Raw genomic sequence first — 25,875 nt, forward strand, 5'->3', positions numbered from 1 at the left:
CACCAATAATACGTTCATAGGGTATTATGGGAATGGAAGGGATTTCGGCTCAGTTATCTTCGATTAATCGTGATAGCGCATCCGCTTTTTTATTTTTGTCTGCAGGCGTGTAGGTCACTAGGAAGTTGAATCTTAGGAAGAATAATGACCATCGTAAATGTCGGTGGGAGAGAGTTTTGTTAGTCTGGAGGTATTGAAGGTTTTTATGATCTGTATATATGAGTATTGGTAACTGGGTACCTTCGAGTAGATGTCGCCAATTCTCCAGTGCCAGTTTTATGGCAAGTAACTCCTTTTCACCTACTGGGTAGTTCACCTCTGGGCTGCTTAGTGATTTTGAAAAGAAAGCAACTGGGTGGAGTGGTGAAGTATTTGTTGGTCGTTGGGAGAGAACTGCTCCTACTGCCATATTTGACGCATCTACCTCCAGAATATATTGGAGGGATGGGTCTGGATGGCGTAGTATGGGAGCAGAGGTAAAGCTTGATTTTAACAAGCAGAAGGCTTGATTCGCTTCTTCTGACCATTTGAATGGTTTCTTTATACTTGTCAGTTGTGTGAGAGGTCTCACAATAGCGGAAAAGTTCTTGATGAACTTCCTATAGAAGTTGGAGAATCCAAGGAATCGCTGTAATGCCTTACGAGTTGTTGGTATAGGCCAGTCCAGAATACAGGATATCTTGCTCATATCCATCTTAATTCCAGTTTTGGATATGATGTATCCTAGAAATAATATTTCTTCCTTATGAAATAAGCATTTTTTTAATTTCACGTATAGATTGTGTGAGAGTAATCTGGATAACACAAGTCTTACATGTTTTATATGTTCAGGCATAGATCGCGAATAGATAAGTATATCGTCCAGGTATACTACAACACAGACATCAAGTAAGTCTCTAAAGATGTAGTTTATGAACCTTTGGAAGGCTGCGGGAGCATTACACAACCCGAATGGCATCACAAGATATTCGAATAATCCGTATCTGGTTCTGAATGCTGTTTTCCACTCATCTCCGTCACGGATTCGGATTAGGTTGTATGCCCCTTTCAGGTCTAATTTAGAGAAGTAAGTAGCCCCACGCACTTGTTCAATGAGTTCAGGGATGAGCGGCAAAGGATAGCGATCCTTTATCGTAATCGTGTTTAATTGCCTATAATCGATAATAGGCCTAAAACTGGAATCCTTATTGCGGACAAAGAAAAGTCCTGCAGCTGTGGAAGAAGTAGAGGGTCTGATGAACCCTTTCGCCAAATTCTCATCCAAGTATTCCTTGAGATGAGAAAGTTCATCCTGTGAAAGGGGATAAACATGACCGAAAGGCAATTTGCTGTTAGGGAGTAGATCGATAGTGCAATCATAATCCCTATGGGGAGGCAACACTTGAGCATTTTTCTCAAGGAATACTTCGGACAGATCCTGATAGCATAGTGGTGCAATCTCATCTGACACCACAGACAGGATCTTTCCATAAGATGGGAGGTTACACGTAATCTCACAATAGTGAGAAGGGAAGGCCAAAGTCCGTCTTTTCCAATCTATGATTGGTTGGTGTGTGTGTAACCAGGGAAGTCCCAAAATAATGGAAAAATAGGGTGAGGATAGTATATCAAAGGTGATGGTCTCCACATGAGACTCGTTGGCAGTGGCAAGGAGTGCCTGTGTCTGGTTGGTGATTGGACCAGAAGACAATGGAATACCGTTAATGAAATTAACAAACAGGTTTAAGCTTTGAAATAATAGGTATTTTATTTAATGTAACAAAACGTGTATCAATATAGTTTCCACAAGATCCAGTGTCGATCATAGCCTTGGTGGTGATCCTAGTCTGGTCCCACTGTAATGTTAAATGAACAAAAAGATAGGGGTTAGAAAAGGAAGTCGTTAATCCTCCTAGCAAGACATGTGAACACTCACCCTCTTTTTTGCGGACAAGGGGACAGACGCATATCAAATGATCCGGGGATGCGCAGTACATGCAGAGATTTCTGGATCTCCTTCTAGATCGTTCAGTAGTTGATAAAGGTGGGCGTATGGTTCCTACATCCATGGGAGTAGGGTCAACGGCCGCAATCTGAGAAGGACTAGTTAATGGCATTCCCATTTTTTCAGCCCTTCTTTCTCGTAGTCGTCTGTCGATGTTGATACTAAGTTGTATCAAGGCATCCAAGGTGCCAGGTAAATCCGCTCGGGCGAGCTCGTCTTTAACAGCTTCTGATAACCCGAGTCTGAATTGAGTTCGCAGAGATGTATCATTCCACCCTGAATCAAGGGTCCATCTTTTGAACTCTGCTACAAAATCTTCTACAGGTCTCCTTCCTTGTTTTAAAGCCCTTAGTTGAATATCAGCAGTACTCTGCCTATTGGGGTCTTCATATAAACTAGCGAGTTCTGCTAGAAATAAGGAATAGGAGTTGAGAATCTGATCATTTTTCTCAAAGAAAGAGTCTGCCCAGGCCCGGGGATCACCCGTTAAGTATGAAATAGTGGTACAGACTTTAATCTGATCAGTAGAGTATGTACGAGGTTTTAACAAAAAAAGCAATTGACATGCGTTTTTGAATTCACTAAATTTTTTCCGATCACCTGTAAACACTAGGGGAGGGTTTATTTTAGGTTCAGGGGGCTGAACAGTAGTAAGCCGTGAGAGACGGGTTACCTGCTGCGTCAGAGTCTGATTCTCTTCTTTTACTTCAGTAAGAGCAAGTATTAACGCATTTACTTGTTGTGTTAATTGTGTCACTTGAGTGGGTAATTCTGCTGAATCCATTTTTTTTTCTGGTTCGTTCAATCTGTAACGCTCCTGCGTTTTTGTAGTAGGCTGGATATGCAGCTGCAAAATCTCCACTCAGTAGTCATGTAGAGATGTGTTGAATAACCAGATCCAACTCTCCAGACTCATCACTGTGGGCCTGTCAGCTTCAACATACAGAAATATACACACTCAATAAGATGTTCCTGGAGTGGTGGAATGTATATGACAGTATGAAGGTGTTGTGCTGAAGGGACAGGTGTGAACAGTGATAGAGATGGTAAGTACTTGATAGGTTTGTTCAGGAGAGTACTAGATGGTATTACGTAGAGTGCAGATAGGTTAGTAATCGAGTATGGTGACAGGTGGTAAGGACAGCAGATGACAATTGCAGGATAGACTAACCCAGTGCAAGGATAGATGGTAGTAGACTTAAGAACTAGCGATCTATGTAACAGTGCAGATGATAGATGGTAGTAGACTCAAGAGCTAGCAATCTATGTAACAGTATAGATAGTAGATGGTAGTAGGCTCAAGAGCTAGCAATCTATGCAACAGTGCAGATGATAGATAGTGTAAGTAGGTTATGGAGGATTTCCCTGTGGGGTACTTATCACTAGTAAATGTTAGTAGTAGAGGGGTCCAGTAGAGAGGGGAAGATCCGGTAGTGAGATACAGGGATCAGTAGCGAGGTTCCGGTCTGCTCCAGGTAGAAGCAACCAGCTGGAGGTTCCGACAGCAAGACAGGCTTGAAAGCATGTGGATACACAAGGCAGGTTGAACGAACGATGTGAGTGAGAACGCCGGCGGTTGAAATAGCTGCTCTGCGGCGCTCAGCGATGACATCATCTGTCTTAAAGGTGTATGCGTACCACCTAGTAAGAAAGGTGGGACGCATATTTGGAAGGAAATAGATTATTAAGGGTACCAGAGGTACCAGAATCTTACACTACTTTATTAGCACATGCATTTGGTAAAACTTTTCCCTCTATGTATTGACGTTAACCCGTTTTTATGCGGTATTTATTAAGTGGCATTGTAAATTGACAATTTTAGGATCGCATTTGGTATTTAGGGAAATTGTTCCTGGACACCTAAATACTGAATATGATCTGCTTTAGAGCCGGTTCACATTGGGGCGACTTGTCAGGCGACAAATCGCCGTGGGTCGTCTGCCATAGATTAGCACAGGACCCATTCTAATAGGAGCGACACAAGTCGCTCCGACTTAGAAAAAGGGCCCTGAGCTTCTTTGGGGCGACCTGGAGCGACCTGCATTGACTTCAATGAAATGAAGTCCGTGCATGTCTCTCCGAGGTCGCGGTGCGCGCTGTGCACCGCGACCTCACAGGTCGCCCCGGCAAGTCGGGTCGCCTGTATGTGAACCGGCTCTTCGTGAATGGAGCCCATTGTTTGGTTGCCTTTTTTAGGTATACTTTTAAAGCTATATGTGCCTAGTTATAATTACAGGGTAACTTCTGGCAGGCTGGAGGAGTTTATTTCTGGGAACACTCTCCATGGCTTTAATGTGGTCTCCTTTATTGCCTTTTTTGGTCCCCTTGGGTGATCCTGAAGGGCAATACTATACTATGGATATACATAAGCAGTTTATTTTTTTACTGCTTAATGCTTGTTTTACCTGCCACCTTCTTTCTCTTAACTTTCCCAGTTGGCCTATGTCCCTCCTACGTGTTCCATGCAGCATCTGGCTCCTCAAAGTTTGAAATCTCTTTTCTTTTGGAGGAGCAGTGCAGGTGGAAACTAAACCCCCACCTTCTTACACACACTGTGACTAGATTCTTATCCCCAAATGTTAAAAGGCTGAACTAAAATGAAACTAATACTTCAGAAGCTTAAAGACAAAAAGATGATGTGGTGTTTCTTCGGGAAATATTCTTAGACTATTTTTGTACATTTAATTTATAGCTAAACCTTACCACCTAGCTTACAGTTACTAGCAATTATAGGAAATCAGCTGGGGAAGCCATGTACTCTCATAACCATTCTATCTCACTAATACTGGCCATACACTAGCCGAAAAATCGTTCGAAAATCTGTCATTTGGTCCGATCGTTCATTTTTTCATCCAGTTAATGGGCACAAATAGAAACTCTTTTTAACTTTTCAGAGTCGAAAAATCGAAGGAACAGTTTGAAAAATTCTGCCGAACGAACGATAAATTGAAAGGTTAATGTGTTTCTCGGCCAAACTGTTTGCACTAGATGTGACAAACTGAACGAAAGATGTCGATTTATCGTTCGAAATTTGGTCATTACATGATGGCCCGATGCCCCCCCCCCCCCACAGCTTTCTGTCCCCCCTGCAGTGCCCCCCAGCTCCCGAAGTACCAGCAGCCATGCTGCTCTCAGTCTCTGACTCCCCCTCCCCCAGGTGCAGCCGCTGTCAAATCTGTCAGGGGGGTACTGGTAAACAGATGTTTCCAGCCCCCATCCTTTCCTGAAAGAATACTGTCAGCGATCAGTACTGATCGCTTTTGTATTCAAAATAAGCTGTGTCAGTATCGATCTATCAGCATGGAGCAGTGCTAAAAGATCTGTCAGGGATGGAGAGCTTGAGGGGGGCTGGTAAACACATGTTTACCCCCCCCCACACACACACACACACACACAGCTTTCTAAACCCCCTGCAGTGTCCCGCAGCTCCCAAGGTACCAGGGGCCTGCTGCTCTCTGGCTATCCTATGTTACCAGCTCCTTCCATTCCTGAAAGAATACAGTCAGCAATCAGTACCGATCGCTTCTGTGTTCTTTCATTACTGATGCAGGGTCCTAGTCAAGACACATGGGAACTGCAAATGTATTACTACTTTGTCATTGCTGTATTGCATGTCATTTTGCATTACTACACCTGGGACATCCCTATTCATAGGCTGGTCAAGTGTGCTTAATACATACCACCACTAGATGGGGATAGCACTATTCTGGGATATCTAACCCAGCTCAGGTCTTATCTGTGGTCAGTTGTTAAGTTCAGTTGGTCCGTGTGCAGAGTAAGCACAAGGTGGAGGAGTGAAGTTCAGTCCAAAGAGGGGACAAATTGGAAGTGCTCAAACGAAAGGGTAATGGCCACCAACCTGGCAGCAAAGACCTTTGAGAATATAGGTGAAGGATTTCTTAGCCACTGGCAACTTCACTGAATGTCACTGGATTCAAAAGGGACCAGAAACCGAGTCACTTACCAGTAAGCATTATACTGAACCACAGCCTGAGTCCAGGATTACCAAAGCCTATTAACAGTGGATCAGCAGAATTCCTTTATTTACCCAGAGACTGTATTCTATCTGGATGTTTACACTGCAACCAAAACCAGTCACAGTAAAAGTTGTAAGTTGTATCCTACCACTGTCTACCTCATTCTTCAACATCGCTACTACAACTGGTGGTACCACCATTAACGGTACTGGCGTCACGACAAATACCATCAAGGGACCTAGCCGCCACAAGCACCCTAAACACCACTGTCATCAAGGGCACCTCAACCATCATCTTGGCTGCTGTTTCCCTATCCCAGAGCATGCCCTGGAGGATTTCATGCTGTCTTCCTCTTCACTGTGCGACCGGCCCAGGGAGGCTTTCTGCTAACCGTGAGTAAACCGATGAACGGTATTATTGCTGTATCTCATCGGCCCACCGTGCACCTCACGTGTCGCCCCTGCAGTTCTGGAACGTCGCACTGACACAAAGTAAACTGTGTTTTCTATGTGTCAGTTTGTGACTGAAACAAAGTACATACTGTGTACTATGTTTAATTTTATGAATGAAACGGAGACTCCTATCCATTCGTATACAGTGCAGCTAAGGCTGCAGAGAAAGGGACTGTCTTTGGTCCCCCTCTCTGTTTAAAAAAAGAGACATTAGGCCCCTTTCATACATACGGCCCTTTCAGTTCATCAGTTCAGTTACGTCAAAATGTATCAGTTTTCCATCAGTTTTTCATCCATTTTTCATCCATTTTTTTTACATCCACTACCAATGCAAAAACGGATGAAAAATGGACCATTTATCCGTTTACATCCATTTTTCGTCTGATTCGTTTTTTTGACAGGTGAAAAATAGGGCATTCATCTGTTCCAAAAAACGGACATTGATTGAAGGGGATAAAAACGGATATTAATGGATGATCATTCGTTGTCGTCCGTTTTTACATAGAGATGCATTGATGTCCGTTTTTCATCCGTCAATGAATGGATGAAAAATGGACAAACGGACCGTATGTGTGAAAGGGGCCTTAGAGGTCTTTATAGACCCCTTATGTCTCTCCAAAGCTCCCCCCCCCCCATGTGAAAAATAGTAAAAATAAGAATGTAACTGTACAAAAAAAATTTGATTGTAAAAAAAATCAAAAACATAGTAAGGATAGCTTTAGGCATGCATCTAAATCTTCCTTTCCTCTAAAGCCCGATCCACGTTCAGATTGTGCTCCAGTGGCTATCCATAGGCAGTGAGGAAGCAATGCGATGCCTCCTCACCGCTTGTTTCAACCTCATTTTACCAACAAATGCACCGCAACCGCATACATTGCATGAGGTTTCGGGGTGTTTATGGCATTTCCCCGTTGACATAAATGTGTAGTGTTAGGCGGATGGCATCGCTTCAAGTTGGGTCAACTTTGCAGCGGGAGCGAAGCATCACAGCATCAGCACTAGGCAATTGGCAGTGGACAGCCTATTGCAGCTTAAAGAGGAAGTAAACTCCTCCAAAAAAAAAGAAAAAAAAACTCTGTAAGACAAAGGCTTAATGAGCTAGTATGCATCGCATACTAGCTCATTATGAAATACTTACCTTAAAACTAAATCCCCACAGTGCCGCCGGCCCACAGGGCCCCCGACATGTCCGGCCGTCCTGCTTCCTGGTTCACCTCCTCCAGGCATCTGATTGGCCGGAGGCGCGATTACATCACTCCTGCGCATGCGCGTGGGAGCTGCCGGTCACAGCACAGGGCTATGAAGGAACAGCACGGGTGGCCGTTCCTTTAGAGCGCATGCGCCGATGACGTCATCGGCTACATGCACTGCAAATATCTCCTAAACGGTGCATGTTTAGGAGATATTTACAGCACCTATAGGTAAGCCTTAATATAGGCTTACCTATAGGTAAAAGTCTTTAAAGTGGGTTTACAACCACTTTAAGAAGGGGCGTTTGGCAGGCAGCAAAAACGTAGCTCAACTGCTCCTTTTTTCCACCTGCCAAACACCCCCTCTTAAGCTGCAATAGGCATTGGACAGGGTTCGGATGTCGTGATGCTTCGCACCCGTGTCAAAGTTGACCCAACTTGTAGCAATGCCATCTGCCGTACACTACACATTTATGTCAACAGGGAAACGCCACAAATGCCCAGCAACCTCGTGCAATATGCATTTGTTGGTAAAATAGGGTTAAAACAGGCACTTCCGAGGCATTGCATTGCTTCCTCACCGCCTGTCAGTAGCCACTGGAGCACGATCGGAATGTGGATTAGGCTTCAGAGGCAATCAGTAGCACCTTCTTTTTATTCTGCAGGTCATGTGCTTTTGGAAAATATATTGTTTGGGGAGTCTTTTGCAAACTCTGAATGCTGTAGGTGAAAAATGGAAACCTTTTTAGAGGAATTTTTGCATACATTCGATTTCCACCATTTCGCAAAAAAAGCGCAATTTAAAATTGACAAATATTTTGTATTTATTAACTCAATACAGGTTAAGCTTTTATATTTAGCAGGAATTTTGGCAAATTTGGTGTGTTGGTGACAGCTAGTAATGATTGTAGTGTATTCTTAGTGAAATATGGTTTGATAAACATTTGCGCAAATATTGCGGGGCCTTAAAAATTAGCAGCATCTTCTTTTTATTCTTTTGGTCATGTGCTTTCATAAAATATATGGTTGTGGGGGGGGGGGGGGGGGGGTAATTGCAAACTTTGAAAGCTGTAAGTGAAAAATGAATACCTCCAGATTTTTAGAGAAATCTGGATATTTACATTTTTTTATACGTTTGATTTTCAACATTTTGCAAAAATCCACAATTTAAAATTTTTCAATATTTGTAATTTATTAACTCGACACAGGTTAAGCTTTTATATTTAGTAGGAATTTAGCAGGATTTTTTTTAACTTGCTGTGTTTGTATCTGCTATCATTGATTTTAGTGTATTTTCAGTGAAAATACTGATTTGATAAACATTTGCACAAATATCGCAGAGCCTTAAATATCAGTAGCACCTTTTTTTTATTCTACTGATCTTGTGCTCCCAGAAAATATATGGTTTGGGGGGTCTTTTACAAACTCTAAATGCTGTAAGTGAAAAATGAAAGCCTCCAGATTTTTAGAGAAATTTGTATATTTACATTTTTGCGTACATTTAATTTTCACCATTTCGCAAAAAGGTGCAATTTTAAATTTACAAATGTTTGTTAAATACTTATTCAATACAGGTTAAGCTTTTATATTTAGTAGGCATTTTGTAAAATTTGCAGTGTTTTTATCTACTAATAATGATTTTGGTGTATTTTTAACGAAAATATTGTTTTGATAAACATTAGCGTGAATACAGTGCGGCTTTAAAAATCAGTAGCACCTTCTTTTTATTCTACTGGTCATGTGCTTTCAAAAAATATATGGTTTGGGGGGTCTTTTAAAAACTCTGAAAGCTGTAAGGAAAAAATAAAAATGCAATGGGAAAATAACAAAAATGGTCTGTCCAACTGAGTTTAAACGTTAAACGCAGGGCCTGGCAACAACAGGGTTAATTGTTGTATATACCCCTAACATTTCACATATATTTTTTTTTAATCCTAAACGCGGTTTACATACAGCAGCAGCATCTCAATCTGACAATATCATGGAGCATGAAAGTATGCAGTAATGTGCTGCTAACAAAGGGCAACTTTTCCTGTGTTAGAAACAGGTTTACAAAATTAGAAAATCATATCAAAATTAGATAGAAATAAAATTGAACTCCCTAAAAAAAAATATAACTAAAACAATAAACCTCAAACACCAGTCTTTAACTCAACCCAACACAAAAAGGACTTTTGAGTCTTATCTAAAATTAACTCATTCTGACAAGAGATCTTCTAGACAAGCATGTTGATCACTGTTCAATTTTATTATCTCATATCAACCTGGGTCAGGGAATGGTAAAGGGTGATGCCTTATCAAGGATGTTGTCTGGGCTTCTCCTGGAAAACATCCCTGAGTGCACAATCCTACATCAAAATAAATTCCTAGGATCCACAAGTTCTAAGGCATTCTTGAAACTTCCCAAAGAGGGGTATGAGAATGACCCACTTCTCAATCATCCTCCTAAGGACATTAACCTCAAGTACAAAAATGGCTTTTGGACTCAAGCGCATTATCTCTATGTAACTGAAGCAGTTCAGATAGAAGCCCTCAGGTTGCTGGCCATTTTGGGGTTTCTAAGACAGAAGAACTCTTTTTATGTTCCTTTTGGTGGCCTGGTTACAAGAAAGAAATCAAGAATTAAGTGGCCTTATGTCTAACCTATTCAAGCAATAAGACTCCCCGATTTTCTCCTTTTGGGGTTACTCCAACCACAAAAATACAAATTGTATTTGTATTTTTGTTTCCAGCGTTATCTTAGTGTCCAGTTCGACTTTTTGCTTGAGGTCCTAATGAAGCAGATACATTATTTCCACGAAACGTGTCAACCTACACATTATATTCTCAGAGGACTGAGACTGAAATTACATAGTTACATAGTTACATAGTTACATACGTACACAGTTAGTGAGGTTGAAAAAAGACATCAGTTCATCCAGTTCAACCTATGATGTGTGTGTGTTTGCTGTTAACTGTACATTGTATATCCCTCTATGTTGTGGTCTTTAAGGTGCCCATCTAATAGTTTTCTGAAACTATCGATGCTCCCTGCTGATACGACTGCTTGCGGAAGAGAATTCCACATCCTTACTGCTCTGACAGTAAAGAACCCCCTACGTATTTTAAGGTTAGACCGCCTTTCCTCTAGTTTTAGTGAGTGGCCATGTGTCTTATTCTATTCCCTTTCTCTGAATAGGTTTTTTCTTATGCTAGGGTCGCCAGTACAGTATTTGTACATTGATATCATATCCCCCCTCAAGAATCTCTTCTCCAGAGAGAATAAGCCCAGTGCCCGGAGTCTTTCCTCATAGCTGATGTCCTCCATTCCCCTAATTATTTTTGTTGTCCTTCTCTGGACTCTTTCCAGTTCCAGCACATCCTTCCTGAGGACCGGTGCCCAGAACTGGACAGCATACTCCAGATGTGGCCGGACCAGAGTCTTTTAGGGTTGGAGAATAATCTCTTTATTTCTGGAGTGAATCCCCTTTTTTATACATCCCAGTATTCTGTTGGCTTTGCTTGCAGTGGCTTGGCATTGCATGCCACTTCCAACCCTTTTGTATACCAGTACCCCCAGGTCCTTTTCCATCCTAGACTCACCCAGAGGTTCCCCCCTAGTGAGTAGCTTGCTTTCTGGTTTCTGGCACCCAAGTGCATTACTTTACATTTTTCAACATTAAACCTCATCTGCCATGTAGTTGCCCACCCCATTATTTTGTTCAGGTCCGCTTGTAAGGTTTCTACATCCTGCATAGAAGATATTGTATGCTATTAATCAAATTTAATAAAGATACATATATTTTTTAACATATTTTGTTGTGTACATTTATCCATTGGAGGGGTATTAAAAGTCCCATCCTATTTATCTTTGTGCCTATATGATTTAACTCATCTGAAATGCTGGACAGTTCCCTGGACAATTCCTTGAATGATCCTGCCTTGAACCTTTTCTTCTCTTGAACTTTTAACTCTTTGCTACTTTCTAATTTAGGCCATGTCTCTGCAATTCCTGTTTGCTAGATTATTGTGCTCTTTCCAGCCAATATTCCGCTCGTGTGATTCCTGCTGCCATCCATATATTAGCTACCACTTGTTACCAACTTTTTGTTTGGTTAACAACTATGCTTCTGCTTGATCCCTACCTGCCATATTTGCTACTAGACCTCAACTTGATCACCTCCTGGTGGGGCAATCCCAAGTACCATGACCTGTTACTAACATGCAGCGAAATCCATCTCCACCATCAGGAACTGGTGAATAACGGTTGGTATATTGAACCCGCACCGTGGGCAAGCCTGCATCATCCGCCAGACTGACCAACTTATATACTTGTCCTGATGGTAGGGGGGAGCCTCTCATCTGCTATAGCTACTAGACTCCAAACCTGACTCCAGACTGTACCAGACACTGTCCTCCCTATTTAAACCCCTTCTTGCTTTCTTTTCCTTGCTCTGTTTACAATCCTAGCTAAGGCCTTGTACTGCTGATAATGCTTACCCATGTATCAACTTTGGCCTGTTCCTCAATCCAGAAAGCTCTCTGCCGGCTTGACCCCTGTCTGGACACCAACTACAAATCTGCTCTTCAACTCAAACTGAACTCAGATTCACAGTAGAGAGCTGCTTCCCCTCCAGTCTCTTCCCATGGATCTGCATCTTGTTTTCAAGATTTTTCTATGTTCCGCATCGCCACCTCGACCCCAGTCCCCCCCCCCCCCGTCCCACCACCACCAGAAAGGTGAGTATTCTGTATCTTATTTTACTTGCTGCATGGGATATAGTTCATTTGGTACAGTGACATGATCACTTTGTGTTTGCAAATCTCTGAAATTAAAATGAGCAGAATATATTCTTCTATAGTGTGTACTTGCCTCAATCCAAAGCACCTAGTGTGATTTCTGTCTACTCCCTCTGCCATCTGCATTAGTCACTTCTGTCTATGCTGTCTAGTGTGTGACATCAGATCCCTGCCCCCTGCCTGCTGTAACTGAGAAATAATATTTGATCTGTGCATTTTAGAAGGCTGTAGAGGAGAGAGGACTGCAGATAAACAGGTACAATTTGTGTGGGTGGGTTTGTTTTATCTCTGTTTATCAGCTGAGGTTTGTCACTTCACTGGATATATGTACAGGCTTGCAACCACTTTAACCATTTGCTGACCGCTGCACGACTATTTACTGCGGCAGTCAGCCGCTCCTGGGCAAAGCGACGTAGACTTACGTCGCTCGCCCACGAGCCTGTAGGGGGCGAGCGTGCGCCGCCGCCGGCGCGCTCCCGACCCTGCTCGTTCCCTGCCTAGCCAGCGCGTGTGACCGGCCGCTTCGATGGCCGCTGGCCACTCGCAATCTTCCACAGGAGAGGGAGAAAGACAGACGGCTGATGTAGACAGTCTGTCATTCTCCCTGAAGTAATGACAGAGGCTATGCGATCCTGCTATGTAGGATTGTATGTCTCTGTGATTACTTCACTAGCCACGCCCCCTAACAGTTAGAATCACACCCCTAGGGACACACTTAACCCCTTGATTACCAATAAAGTTAACCCCTTCCCTGCCAGTGTAATTTTTACAGTAACAGTGCATATTTTTAGCACTGATTACTGTAGTAATGTCACTGGTACTCCCAAAAGTGTCAAAAATGTCAGTCAGGGGTCCGATCTGTCCGCTGCAATGTCGCAGTCCCGCAAAAAAAAAAATCACAGATTGCCACCATTACTAGTTAAAAAAAAAAAAAAACAATAAAAATGACATACATCTTTCCTGTAGTTAGTAAACGCAATAACGTTTGCCCGAACCAATCAAGCGCTTTTTATGTTTATAGCGCAAAAAATAAAAATCGCACAGGTGATCAAATGCCACCAAAAGAAAGCTCTGTTTGTGGGGAAAAAAGGACGTCAATTTAATTTGGGTACATCGTTGCACGACCGCGCAATTGTCCGTTAAAGTCACGCAGCGCCGAATCGCAAAATAGGGCCTGGTCTTTGAGCAGCCAAATCCTCCGGGGCTAAAGTGGTTAAAGTGTTGCTAAACCCACAACAGTATAATCAGTCTGTATATGCAGTAAAGCATGCTTGTTAAACTCACTCTAGAACCTAAGGGGTTAATCCTCTGCACTGTGTAAAAAAAGCTGCTTGATCCTGTCTTCTCTTATCCTCCCCTTCTTTTACTGTCCCTAATCCATCTGCTGATAGAACAGAGCTTTGGAGGCACTCTGCACATGCTGTTGTAGTTTTTTTTTTTTTTTGGGGGGGGGGGTTGCATGTGATCAGCACAGGTACAACCATCACTGTCTAGACAGAAGGTCAGGGGTACTGCAGCCTCATAGGACAGTCAGAGGAGAACGAAAACTCCTCCTACAGGCTTTAACCAGTGCTCAGCCAGATACTGATATACAGTCACAATACTGCTATATGCTGCTGGTGATAGAAGGTTTTTAGCAGTTTATATTTACTAAACAATTGCATTTCTATGTTCTGTGTACTGTGGGAGACCAGATATAGTGAATGCAGGGTCCTGGGTTTAGAGCCCATTCAGACTAGCGCGACACGACTTTGGGGGGCGACCTGTGAAGTTGCATGCACCGCGACTTGCAGAGACGTCACATAATGGTAGTCTATGCAAGTCGCTCCGAGGTCGCCCCGAAGTAGTACAGGACCCTTTTTCTAAGTCGGAGCGACTTGTGTCGCTCCTATTAGAACGGGTCCTGTACTACTCAATGGACCGCGACATACCGCGACTTGTCAGGCTGACAAGTCGCCTGACAAGTCGCGCTAATGTGAATGGGCTCTTAGTAAAAAAATAAAAGATACTTTGAAAAACAACAAATAAAAGCATCTTTTTTTTCGGATCTCAGTGAAAATGGGCAATGCTAGCTTACCAGAAAGACAATGAGCAGGATCTTGGAAATGTGAGGATTTGTTTTAAATATACATTGCGATCCCATCCTGAAAAAGAGAAAACAAGAAAAGATTATACATTTCTGCAAAAAAAAAAAAGAAATCAAAGTTGTATTTTGAAAGTCAGTCTTGTTAACAGAGAGCAGGGCGGCTGTTAGAAATCATGGGGCCCCATACAGCCTACCTGACGGGGCCCCCCCCCTCGACCGCGCACTCCACCCCGCCCCTAGCCCTGTCGGTTATTAAGATATGTATTAGGCAGCTACAGAATTTACTCTGGTTATTGACAGGGAAGTTCTAAAATTAGGCATCTCTACTTAGAATGTGCATCATGTATCTGCCTGCTTTGTTTATGTAAACAAAGTAGGTGGATCTCCTGTCAGACAAGCAGGGAGAGATCAGGAGTTTCAGCTAAGCTGAAACCCCGATCTCTCTGTGCCTGTCACAGAACCCCCCCCCCCCCACAGACACACACACACAGTGAGTAAGCACTTTAGGCATACATTTAACCCCTTTGATCACCCCCCGTATTAACCCCTTCTCTGCCAGTGTAATTTATACAGTAAAAATGCATATTATTTTGCACTGATTACTGTATTAATGTCACTGGTCCCCAAAAAGTGTCATAAAATGTCAGTTAGGGGTCCGATCTGTCCGCCACAATGTCGCAGCCCCGCTATAAATTGCTGATCGCCGCCATTACTAATACAAAAAAATAAAAAATAAAGTCCAAAAATCTATCCCGTAGTTTGTAAACGCTATAATCTTTTGCGCAAACCAATTAAAATACGCTTTTTTGGATTTTTTTTTTTTACCAAAAATATGTAGCAGAATACAAATTGGCCTAAACTGATAAAAAAATTAAATTTTTTATTGGGAATGTTTTATAGCAGAAAGTAAAAGATGTGGCGTTTATTTTCAAAACTGTCGCTCTTTTTTTGTTTGTAGCGCAAAAATCTATAAACTGCAGAGGTGATGAAATACCACCAAAAGAAAGCTCTATTTGTGGGGGGAAAAGTACATCATTTGTATTTGGGTACAGCGTCGGACGACTGCGCAATTTTCAGTTAAAATGACGCAGTGCCGAATTGCAAAAAATGGCCTGGTCATTAAGGGGGTAAAACCTTCCGTGGCTGGAGTGGTTAATTATAGAGTAGCCTGTGTCAGTGTGAGTGCAGGGGGGTGCTTGCGGGTGTACCTCCACCCCCCCATCAGTCTCTGCCTCATCAGTCTCTGCCTCTTCAGTCTCTGCCTCTTCAGTCTCTGCCTCTTCAGTCTCTGCCTCTTCAGTCTCCCAGGCTTCCTTCAGAGCTGGCACATGAGGGGGAGGAGCAGTCCGGATCTACATAGGAATCAATCCACTGGCATAGACAGTGTACAGCGGCAAGGATTATCTGCCTGCACCTGAAAATGAGAAAAAAGTCCCTCCTCTGCTGTCATCTCCCAGGCTCCTCTCTTATCCACGTAAGCCCCGGAGGATTTGGCTGCTCAATGACCAAGCCCTATTTTGCAATTAAGCACTGTGTTATTTTAGCGGACAATTGCGTGGTCGTGCGACGCTGTACCCAAATAAAATTGACATCTTTTTTTGCCCACAAATAGAGCTTTCTTTTGGTGGTATTTTTTACATTCTTTTATATGAAATTCTCAAAAGAAAAAAATATAAAAATCAAAATTTTTTAACATTTTAGGCCAATTTTATTTTCGGCTACATATTTTTCGTAATAAAAAAATCGCAATAAGCGTATTTTGATTGGTTTGTGCAAAAGTTATTGCGTTTACTAACTACGGGAAAGATTTATGTAATTTTTATGTAATTTTTATTGTTTATTTTTTTTTTTACTAGTAATGGCGGCGATCTGCGATTTTTAGCGGGACTGCGACATTGCGGCGGACAGATCGGACCCCTAACTGACATTTGACACTTTTGGGGGGACCAGTGACTTTACTACAGTAACCGGTGCTAAAAAATATGCACTGTTACTGTAATAATGACACTGGCAGGGAAGGGGTTAACACAGTGGGCAATCAAAGGGTTAAATGTGTACCTAGGGGAGTGATTCTAACTGTATGGGGGCGTGGCTTGTGAAATGATCATAGAGACATGTGTTCCTATATAGAAGGATCACAGGCGCTCTGTGATCATTCCAGAGAGAAGAACGGTCAGCTGTGTTTACAATAGCTGGCCGTCCTTCTCTCTCAGCGGGGAGCGATCGCAGGTGGCCAGCGGCAATCGGAGCCGCATGACCCGTGCATCAGAGTCCCTGCTGCCGAATGGGGGTGGGAGGGTGCCACCGGCAGAGCGCTCGCCCCCCTAGCTGCAGGCACGCGACCGATGTATACCTACGGCGGTTCGCGCAAGAGGGCCAGCCTGCCACAGTATTTCTGTGGCGGGCGGTCCAAAAGCGGTTAAATAATATGGTAACTATAGGGACTCATGCTCACTGGAACGTTTTGCCAACTCTCCTAGAAGCCTTTCTTCCTTGGCAGGAAAAACGCCTGATGCTTGTAAAAGCATGTACCGCATTTAGGCATGTTTACAGGCGTCAAGTGCTTGGGCATTAATTAATTTATAATAATTTATTCTGCCCATTAAAATAAATTAGCTCTTAAGAGCTAAACGCGCCTAGCGTTAACGTGCATGTAGACTCGTTTACACACATTAGAAGCGTCAAGCAATTTTTCGGCCAAAACTCTGCTGCTCTTGGACGCACGAGCAGTGGGGTTTTTTTTTTCCTACCTCTAAAAGCCTGTGTGTGCATGGACACATAGACTAACATGCAGGGGTGTTTAGAGGCAGGAACAAAAATGCCAGGAGCCCTTAGGAGAAAAAGGAGAGAACTTTAACTCCCGTTTAGGGACTTTAACGGCACCTCGAAATGATGAGTAGTGTATTGATAAAAAGATTGTTTTTGTAGCACTGCCCCCCATGGGAGCTGCATAAATCAGATTCCCCTGGGTTACCCATAGCAACAACCTATAGCAACAGGCAATTGAACTATTAGCTTGAAGTCCTCGGCTCATTCAATGAACAGTCCAGGGGATTGTCACTTGACCCTGTGACGCAACGCGTAGGAGGTACCCGAAACCCGGAAGTGACGTATCGGACGGAACTCGGTTCCCACAGCGTTCGTGTGTTCTTCTGTACATGCTGGATACAAGAAGGCTAACTGTAAGTGCATTACCTATTTGTGCCTAATAAAAGTACATAATACTGCACCATGATAGCCCTATTTTATAAATGAGATTGAAAGAAAGGAGGATAGTGTGAGGAGATCGTACCCCAAGGTAACTATTGGAAGAAACTACAAGGGAGCCTCATATACCAGGAACCCGAGCTGGATATCTGGAGAAAGATCGGATACCAATTAAGAATAAGGGGAAAGAGGAACGATCATTACCCCGGAGATATACCACAGGCACATAACCCTTGAAATAGAGGTGAGAGTTTAGCACACCTAGAAGTGGCAAAAAGTGGAGGAGAAAAGTCACTATATCTATGTTTACATCACCTACATTAAGAGAAGGATTGATCTATAATTTTGAAGATTGTTTGGACTTTTTCTACATAGACTTTTTTAAATATCGTATTGTTGCACATTTATATTGATCGAATACAGTACAGTTTTTATCACGTTTATTTATATATTGCTTTGTTGATAAGGTGGAATCTAGCAAGCACTCAGCACTTTTTATGAGCACTTAGATAATTGTGTGTCACATAAGAGATCACATATATTTTTTACTGTGATGAAGTATTGTTCTTTAATTTATTGGGATGGAAACTTGAAGCACATAGCACTTTGACAACAGGAATATTTATAAAAAAACACACACTAGATAGGAGACACCATACACCTTTTTATACAGAATATTTTTCCTTTCACGTTTATTACAAGCCCTTTATATTTATATTTATTTATTTCTCACCTTAAAGCGCATCACTACCCCCACTTTATATAATTTTAACTGTTTTAGTATCAGTAACAGTGGTGCAGCATTAACCACTTGCCGACTGCCGATCTACGTCGGCGGTCAGCCCCTCACAGGCAAAGTGACGTAGGGCTACGTCACTAGCTTGTGAGGGTCTAGGGAGCGAGCGCGCGCCACCGGAGGCGCGCTCCCGCTCCCGCGTGGTCACGGACCCCCCCGCGCGTGTGACCGGCGGACCCGATGTCCGCCGGCCACTCTGCGATCGGCGGGGGAGAGGGAGAAAGTCAGGCAGCTTGTGTAAACAAGCTGCCTGTCATTCTCCCCTCTGTATGAGAGCTGATCATATGGATCTACTATGTAGATCCGTTGATCACTCTGCATACAGCTGAAGCCACAGCCAATCACAGTAAGAATCACGCCCCTAGGGACACACACAGCCCCTCCCTCTCAAATAAAGTTAACCCCTTCACTACCAGTGTATTTTTACAGTAACAGTGCATATATATAGCACTGATTACTGTAGAAATGTCACTGGTAACCCCAAAAGTGTCAAAAATGTCAGTCAAGGGTCCGATCTGTCCGCCCCAATGTCGCAGTACCGCAAAAAAAATCGCAGATTGCCGCCATTACGCGTTAAAAAAAAAAACAACAAAAATTACAAAAATCTTTCCCTTAGTCAGTAAACGCAATAACTTTTGCGCAAACCAATCAAAATACGCTTTTTGCGATTTTTTTTTTTACCAAACATAGGTAGCATAAAACAAATTGGCCGAAAATGTTAAAAAATTTTGATTTTTACATTTTTTTTGGGGGGAATTTCATATTAAAAAAAGGGAAAAATATTGCTATTTTGCAAAAAAAATCGCACAGGTGATCAAATACCGCCAAAAGAAAGCTCTGTTTGTGGGAAAAAAAGGACGCCAAATTTGTTTAGGTACAGCGTCGCACGACCGCGCAATTGTCCGTTAAAGTCACGCAGTGCCGAATCGCAAAATACCCCCTGGTCGTTTAGCAGCCAAATCCTCCGGGGCTTAAGTGGTTAAGGAAACCTTTAGCACTCCAGACAGCGCAGGAACCATACATGCCCCTTGTTATAGTCCAGGGGATTTGTTTTTTTTTTTTGTATTTTATTTGTAACTGGTGTAGCACTACTCCCAAGTGAGCTGCTGAAGACAAGTTCCCCTGGGTTACCATTAGCAACAGTAGAACATTTAGACATGTTTCCAAGTGATTTTACCTCAGTCCAGTTTCTTTGGTTTTTAGATTTTATTAGGAACTTGGATAGGAGAAGGGATGAGTGGGAAACTCCAACAGAACTAAACTATGCACAATAAGCAGGAACGATCTGATAAATGCTGATCAACGCTGGTTAAATGCTGATTAAGGCTGTTTGAGCTAGCCACGGCTAGGCCGCTTACTGTATTTCACCTTTGACTGTGAAAGAGTCCTATTAGCTTCCTAAGGCACTCCTTTCCTGGAGGTAGCTGACTTTAATAGCAGGCTTCACTGCTGAGCAACTTCAGGGCCCTTCCTGGCGCCCCCTTTAACCCCTAATCTTCAGGGCTTCACAACTTGGCACCCCCTTTACTATAACACACTGAGTAGCTGGCTCTTTGACCTCCCTGGAGCGGTCCCCTCTCTTAGGAAGACCCCAGGGCAGATTCTTGAGTACTCCCGATACTGTTCTTCCAGAAGAATCCTGCCCAGCCGCTCCACTTGGTCAGCACACACCGGATCCTCTGCAGCACAGCTCAACCCCTGGTCCCTAGGCCGACTGCCTGGACCACCGTCCTCAGCAACAGGAGGAGAGACAGCCGCCGTCCTCCTCCTGGGACTTGGCTTCCCGCCCAAAGACACCCTGTCACATGCTCCTCTCAGATTTATTCCCAATCCCAAGATGCATTGCAGCAATGCCCACCCACTGAGACAGGCATAAACCCTGGTGTGCTACTGGCTAGGTTTCCTCCACTGCCCAACAAGGTCCCTCATTGGATACAGTGGGGAGACTCCCCAGACTCAACAGGACACACCTGGAAACATGTGACAGGCTAACTGACAGATCAGACCCTCCTGATAAGCAGAACAGGGTCACAAATATATTTTACCTAGCACCTACTTAGGAGGGTGCTACATCAGGATGGGAGAAGGGATAAGTGGGATACTCCAACTAGCAACTATGCACAACTTGAAGACATCTATCTGTGGTGTGTGGGTGGCAAGGCTGCGGCTTCACTTTGCCACTGAGGGAAGGTTTTAAATGATGAACAGTACTTTAAGCTTTTCTTCAGGGTCTATCTTGGCACCCCCTTTCTGACCCACTGCGTGTGCTGGCTTCTGTCCACTGACCTCCCTGGAGTGGTCCCCTTCCTGGGCAGACCTTGGCAAGCTCCCTGTTACTCACGGACACTATTTTTTGCAGGAATCTCTGCCACTGCTCCACTGTCAGCTTCCACAGGACCTTACAACTCAGCCCCACACTCCTGCGAGTGCCTGTGCTCTGCCTGTCTCTCACCTTGTGACACCGCTGTTGGAGGGAGGAGAGAGTAAAATCTTCTCTCCAGCAGCTGGTGCATCTTCCGCCCTGTGCTCCGCTCTCCAGATGCCTAAGACGGCAGTATGATTACTCCTCACATGCCGATGGAGAACGGAGCACTGACAAGCTCCCAGCGCCCCCTCCTCCACAAAACAACACAGCGCCCAGGGCAAGAGTCCCTCCCGCCCCTGCCTTGTACCGGCCCTGCATTTATGTATTGTAAGACCTCCAAATTAGTTTGCCATTTCATGAGCTTCAAGGCGCATGATGGTATCTATTTTTATACCTACTCCATTCTTTGTAATAAAGGTTACTTTTTCTATTCAATTATATTCTCTGTTATTTCTCAGCCACATGTATTCACCTCATTTAACCACTTGCCTACAGGGCACTTTCACCCCCTTCCTGCCCAGGCCAATTTTCAGCTTTCAGCGCTCTCACGCTTTGAATGACAATTGCGCGGTCATGCTACACTGTACCCATATGACATTTTTATCATTTTTTTCACACAGATAGAGCTTTCTTTTGGGGGTATTTAATCATCTCTGGGTTTTTTATTTCTTACAAAAAAAAAAGAAAAAAGAGAAAATTTTGAAAAAAAAAGTTTCTTATTTTCTGTGAGTAAATTTTGAAAATAAATAAATTTTTTTCCTTCCCTGATGTGCGCTGATGAGGCGGCACTGATGGGCACTGATAGGCTGCACTGATGGGCACTGATGAGGTGGCACTTATGGGCACTGATGAGGAGGTACTAATATGCCGCACTGATGAGCACTGATAGGTGGCACTGCTTGGCACTGAGAGGTGGCACTGCTGGGCGGCACTGATGGACACTGATGGGCGGCACTGATGGACACTGATGGGTGGCACTGATGGACACTGACTGGTGGCACTGATGAGCACTGATGGGCGGCACTGATGAGCACTGATGGGCGGCACCATCAGTGCCCACACTCAGTGCCCATAGTGCTGCTAGTCAGTGCCCATCAGTGCCTAGATGAGCAGGCACTGATGGGCACTGACTGGCAGCACTATGGGCACTGATTGTGGGTGCTGATGGGGGGCACTGATGGCGGGCACTTATTGTATTTTATTTACCTCTTGTGTAATTAGGGCACTGGTGATCAGTGCCCAGATTACATTTTTCTGTGTCCCCTAACCTCTGATCGGCTCTGCTCTTCCTCACACGGAGTCTCTGTGTGAGGAATGAGAGCTGGCAATGAGAGATGATCTCATATGTTTACATTTGAGATCATCTCGAATTGGATGTTCCGATCATGTTGTAAATGGCTGCTGTGATTGGCCATTCACCACGATCTGTGATTGGCTGTGTCCAAGGGACACGGCCGACACAGATTTTCCCCGATGCGCGCTCGCGGGAGCGCGCAGGGAGCCTGTAACTGGGAGGCCGTTTAAAGACGGCCTCCCGGAAAATAGAGCCCGCACTGCTATAGCGCGGGCGGGAAGAAGTTAAAGTCCCTTGGGCCAATTTTTCTCTTTTTCTGTTCATTTTGGGATGGATGTGTTTTACAGATGGCACCGGACCATTTCCCTTTTGATACCAGGAATCAGGTTAGAAAATAGTTTCCCCTTGGTTTTCCAGGGAATATCCGATTGCCTCTCGGGGGATCAGGAAGGAATTGTTTCCCCTGCTGTAGCAAATTGGATCATGCTTTGCTGGGGTTTTTTTCGCCTTCCCCTGGATCAACTGTGGTTATAGGACTGTGTATATGGGATGTATGGTTTGGTTTTCATTACTGTTTTTTTGTTTATTGGTTGAGACAGATGGACTTTTTCAACCTGACTAGCTATATGTATCGCACCCCAACTGTGCTTCTCAGCCATTTCTCTATGCTGCAGATGTGGACAAGAACAGGGGAATCTACTTCACATTTTCTTACACCATAGATGGCCACCCACATGTCTGCCCCAAGCTACATCATCAACGTTATTTGGAAATATCCAGCAAACCACCCTGTTATCTCCTGCTCTAAACTATATCTATGATTTTTTTTTTATAATTCTAATTTTTAGAATTGCTATCTTATTTATATTGTTTTCATGTCTGTATCATAAATAAAGAATGTATAAAAAAAAAAAGAGTAGGGGGAGTAAAAGTATATATAAAAGCTTCTTACTAATTTCTTAATCCTCAATTGATCAAATTCCTCTTGACCGCATTGTCTTCATATATTGTATTAACATATAAAAGCTTTCTAAAATGTATATATAGAGTATACATACAATATGTGTACATACTGTACAATACTAATGACAAATGAGCTGAATAAAATAATTAAAAGTCCAAATTACATAAAGGGTGAAAAATGGGCAACAGTTGATGATACATACCCCATCTATAATCTGCTATCTACAGAGGGTTATCACAACAATTTATCAATAATACTTTATGATGTAAATGTGCAATATAAAAAAAAAAAATATATATATATATATATATATATATATATATATATATATATATATATATATATATATATATATATATAAAGCGCTTCGTAAATTGAGACGCTATATAAGTACAAGAGAGAAAGAAAGAAAAAAAACAAATCCTGGATATATAATATTATTAGTTGTGTTTTACCCCCTAGTGGGCAAAGGTAGAAATATCATGACAGTGACAACAAGGAAAATACAGTACAGTAATATATACTGTATATATTCCCTTTAAATTATTTAACTTATTATATTGAACTTTGATTGCTGCGTCAATGTTCAATAGAGTTCTGGATCTCCTAAAGATTAATTTGGCCATTTTTTGTATTTATTTATTTTTAGCAAACATTTTGTTGAAGTATGTAATATTTCCTAATTATTTCCCCAATCTTGTAGTACAGCTAGTATTGATTGAATGGAGGAACTCAGTGGAAAGGGTGGGCAGGGCATAGTTGGACACACTTGATGAGTGCCTGTCAGAGCTCCCTTAGTTCTATTAACCCCTGCAGCAATGGAAGATTACAGCAAATAGGGTAGGGGGTTTTGGAGGAAGACGATTTCAGCTAAACTAAGAGACAGCAGCATAAGGGGCACTTCACATTAAAGGTAAGAAATATTCCTTGTCCTGATTTTTTATTATTTTTTTTAAAGTAAACTTTGGCTTTAAAATTTGTGCTTTGCTCACAAAATTTTAAAATACAGCTTTGTGTATCCTTTTGAACAGGCTGAAGGGTATATTAAGTAGCCACAGCCTTTGATTGGCGTTTTGTATAGTTTAGCTATTTATTCCCACTGTTTTAAAAAGGATTGGAAGGAATGTATGCAACCAGTATGCACATTAATATGAGATCCAGAAAATGTCTTTTATTCAGATTCATTTAGCATGTAAAATTGAGACCAAAATCACTCTGATTTAGGTGTACAGCATACAGTTCAAAGCTATTGGGTTGATTTACTAAAGGCGAATATGATGTTCACTTTGCAAAGGAAGTTGCACCTTGCAAGAGAATTTTAGAGAATGAGGTGAAGCTCTGCTGACTCATTATCAAAATATAAGCAAACAAAAATGAGATTTTTGACTTACCGTAAAATCCATTTCTCTGATGTTCATTGACGGACACAGCTCTTCATACTTATGACTGTAGGGTTAAGCTGCCCCCCTACAGGAGTAGGACACTAGGCAGAGAAAAGCTTGAGCCTGCCTATGGGGCAGTCCCTGGGGGTATACTCCCACTTCCTGCTATAGGTATTCCGTTTTGTAACAAGCAGTGTCAGAAGAAAAAAATACTCCAAAGAGGGGCAGGTGCTGTGTCCATCAATGAAGATCAGAGAAATGAATTTTACGGTAAGTCAAAAAATCCCTTTTTCTCTTTCGTTCATTGACGGACACAGCTCTTCATCTTCATGATCATGAGCAGTGTCAAACATGAGTGATGGGAACAGCAGAAAAAAAACTTCCCAAAGGCTAAACATAGCCAGCCAGGTAACATGGAACTCAACTGAGAACAACTGGAGCTCAACTGAAAAAAAACACCCTCAAAGAGGACAAATCCTCTAAACAGCAGCCTGCAACACTTTGCGGGCAAAAGAAGCATCCGCCAACACATCCACTTTATAAATCTTTGTGAATTTGTGCACAGACGACCAAGTGGGCACTTTGCAAACTTGCACCACTGATGTCTGATGACGGAAGGCCCAGGAGGCACTAAGTGGCTGAGTAGAGGGCGCCCTGACAGGGAAAGGAGGAACCTGACCCTTAATAGAATAAGCCTGAACCACAGTCTGCCTGATCCATCTGGAAATGAAGAAGCAGCCAGCCCCTTGCGAGGTCCATCTGTGAGGACAAACAGTGAGTCTGATTTTCAAAACAATTCCGCAGCTGCCAGGTACCCCTTGATTGCCTGAACCACATCCAGGGAATGCAAGACATCTTCCTTAGGGATGCTTAGGCTTAGGACACAGGGAAGGCAACACACTGTCTCAGTGGCGGAGCCAGAGGGTTAGCTGGGGTGGCAATTGACACCCCAGAAAAAGTCCCTGACACCCCTGTTGCCACCCCGATCCTGGACAGGTGCGTGGCTGGCAGCGGAGGAATCACAGGCAGTGGTGGGATGGGAGCTGGCGGCCAGGGTCAGGGAGCAGCAGAGCTGTGCGTCCCGAGGCCGAGCCCGCCCATTCTGTGACAATAGCGAATGAAAATTCGCTATTGTCACATGGATCCTCCTCCGGCCAATCAGGGAGCGGGTCCTCCCGCTTCCTGATTGGCCGAATGGCAAACGCCGTGCCATTGGTCGAGGAGGCGCCGGCGGGAGGGCTGAGAAGATGCAGGGAGCCGCGGACCGATGAGAAGCTGCTGTGATGACCGTCCGTCCGTGAGGTAAGTAAGCTGGTCTCACGGGGGGGGGGGGGGGACGCTGGCACTCTGCAATGATTGCGGGCAAATGCTGTGGCTGTGGCACTCTGCAATAATCATT

The 25,875-nt window shown here is 43.3% G+C and overlaps 1 protein-coding gene across 1 annotated transcript in view; it reads right to left on the reverse strand.

The window, feature by feature from the left end:
- The window catches only part of ADGRD2 (adhesion G protein-coupled receptor D2), a 720,317-nt gene that overhangs the window by 601,297 nt on the left and 93,145 nt on the right, over positions 1 to 25,875 (reverse strand). The window contains exon 2 of the mRNA XM_082264234.1: positions 14,460 to 14,526. Coding sequence (XP_082120360.1) covers positions 14,460 to 14,525 — 66 coding nt within the window. The 5' untranslated portion in view covers position 14,526. The remainder of the gene's footprint in view (positions 1 to 14,459; positions 14,527 to 25,875) is intronic.

The sequence above is a fragment of the Pelophylax lessonae genome (assembly GCF_965119305.1).
Source record: "Pelophylax lessonae genome assembly, chromosome: 7".
NCBI lineage: Eukaryota > Metazoa > Chordata > Amphibia > Anura > Ranidae > Pelophylax > Pelophylax lessonae.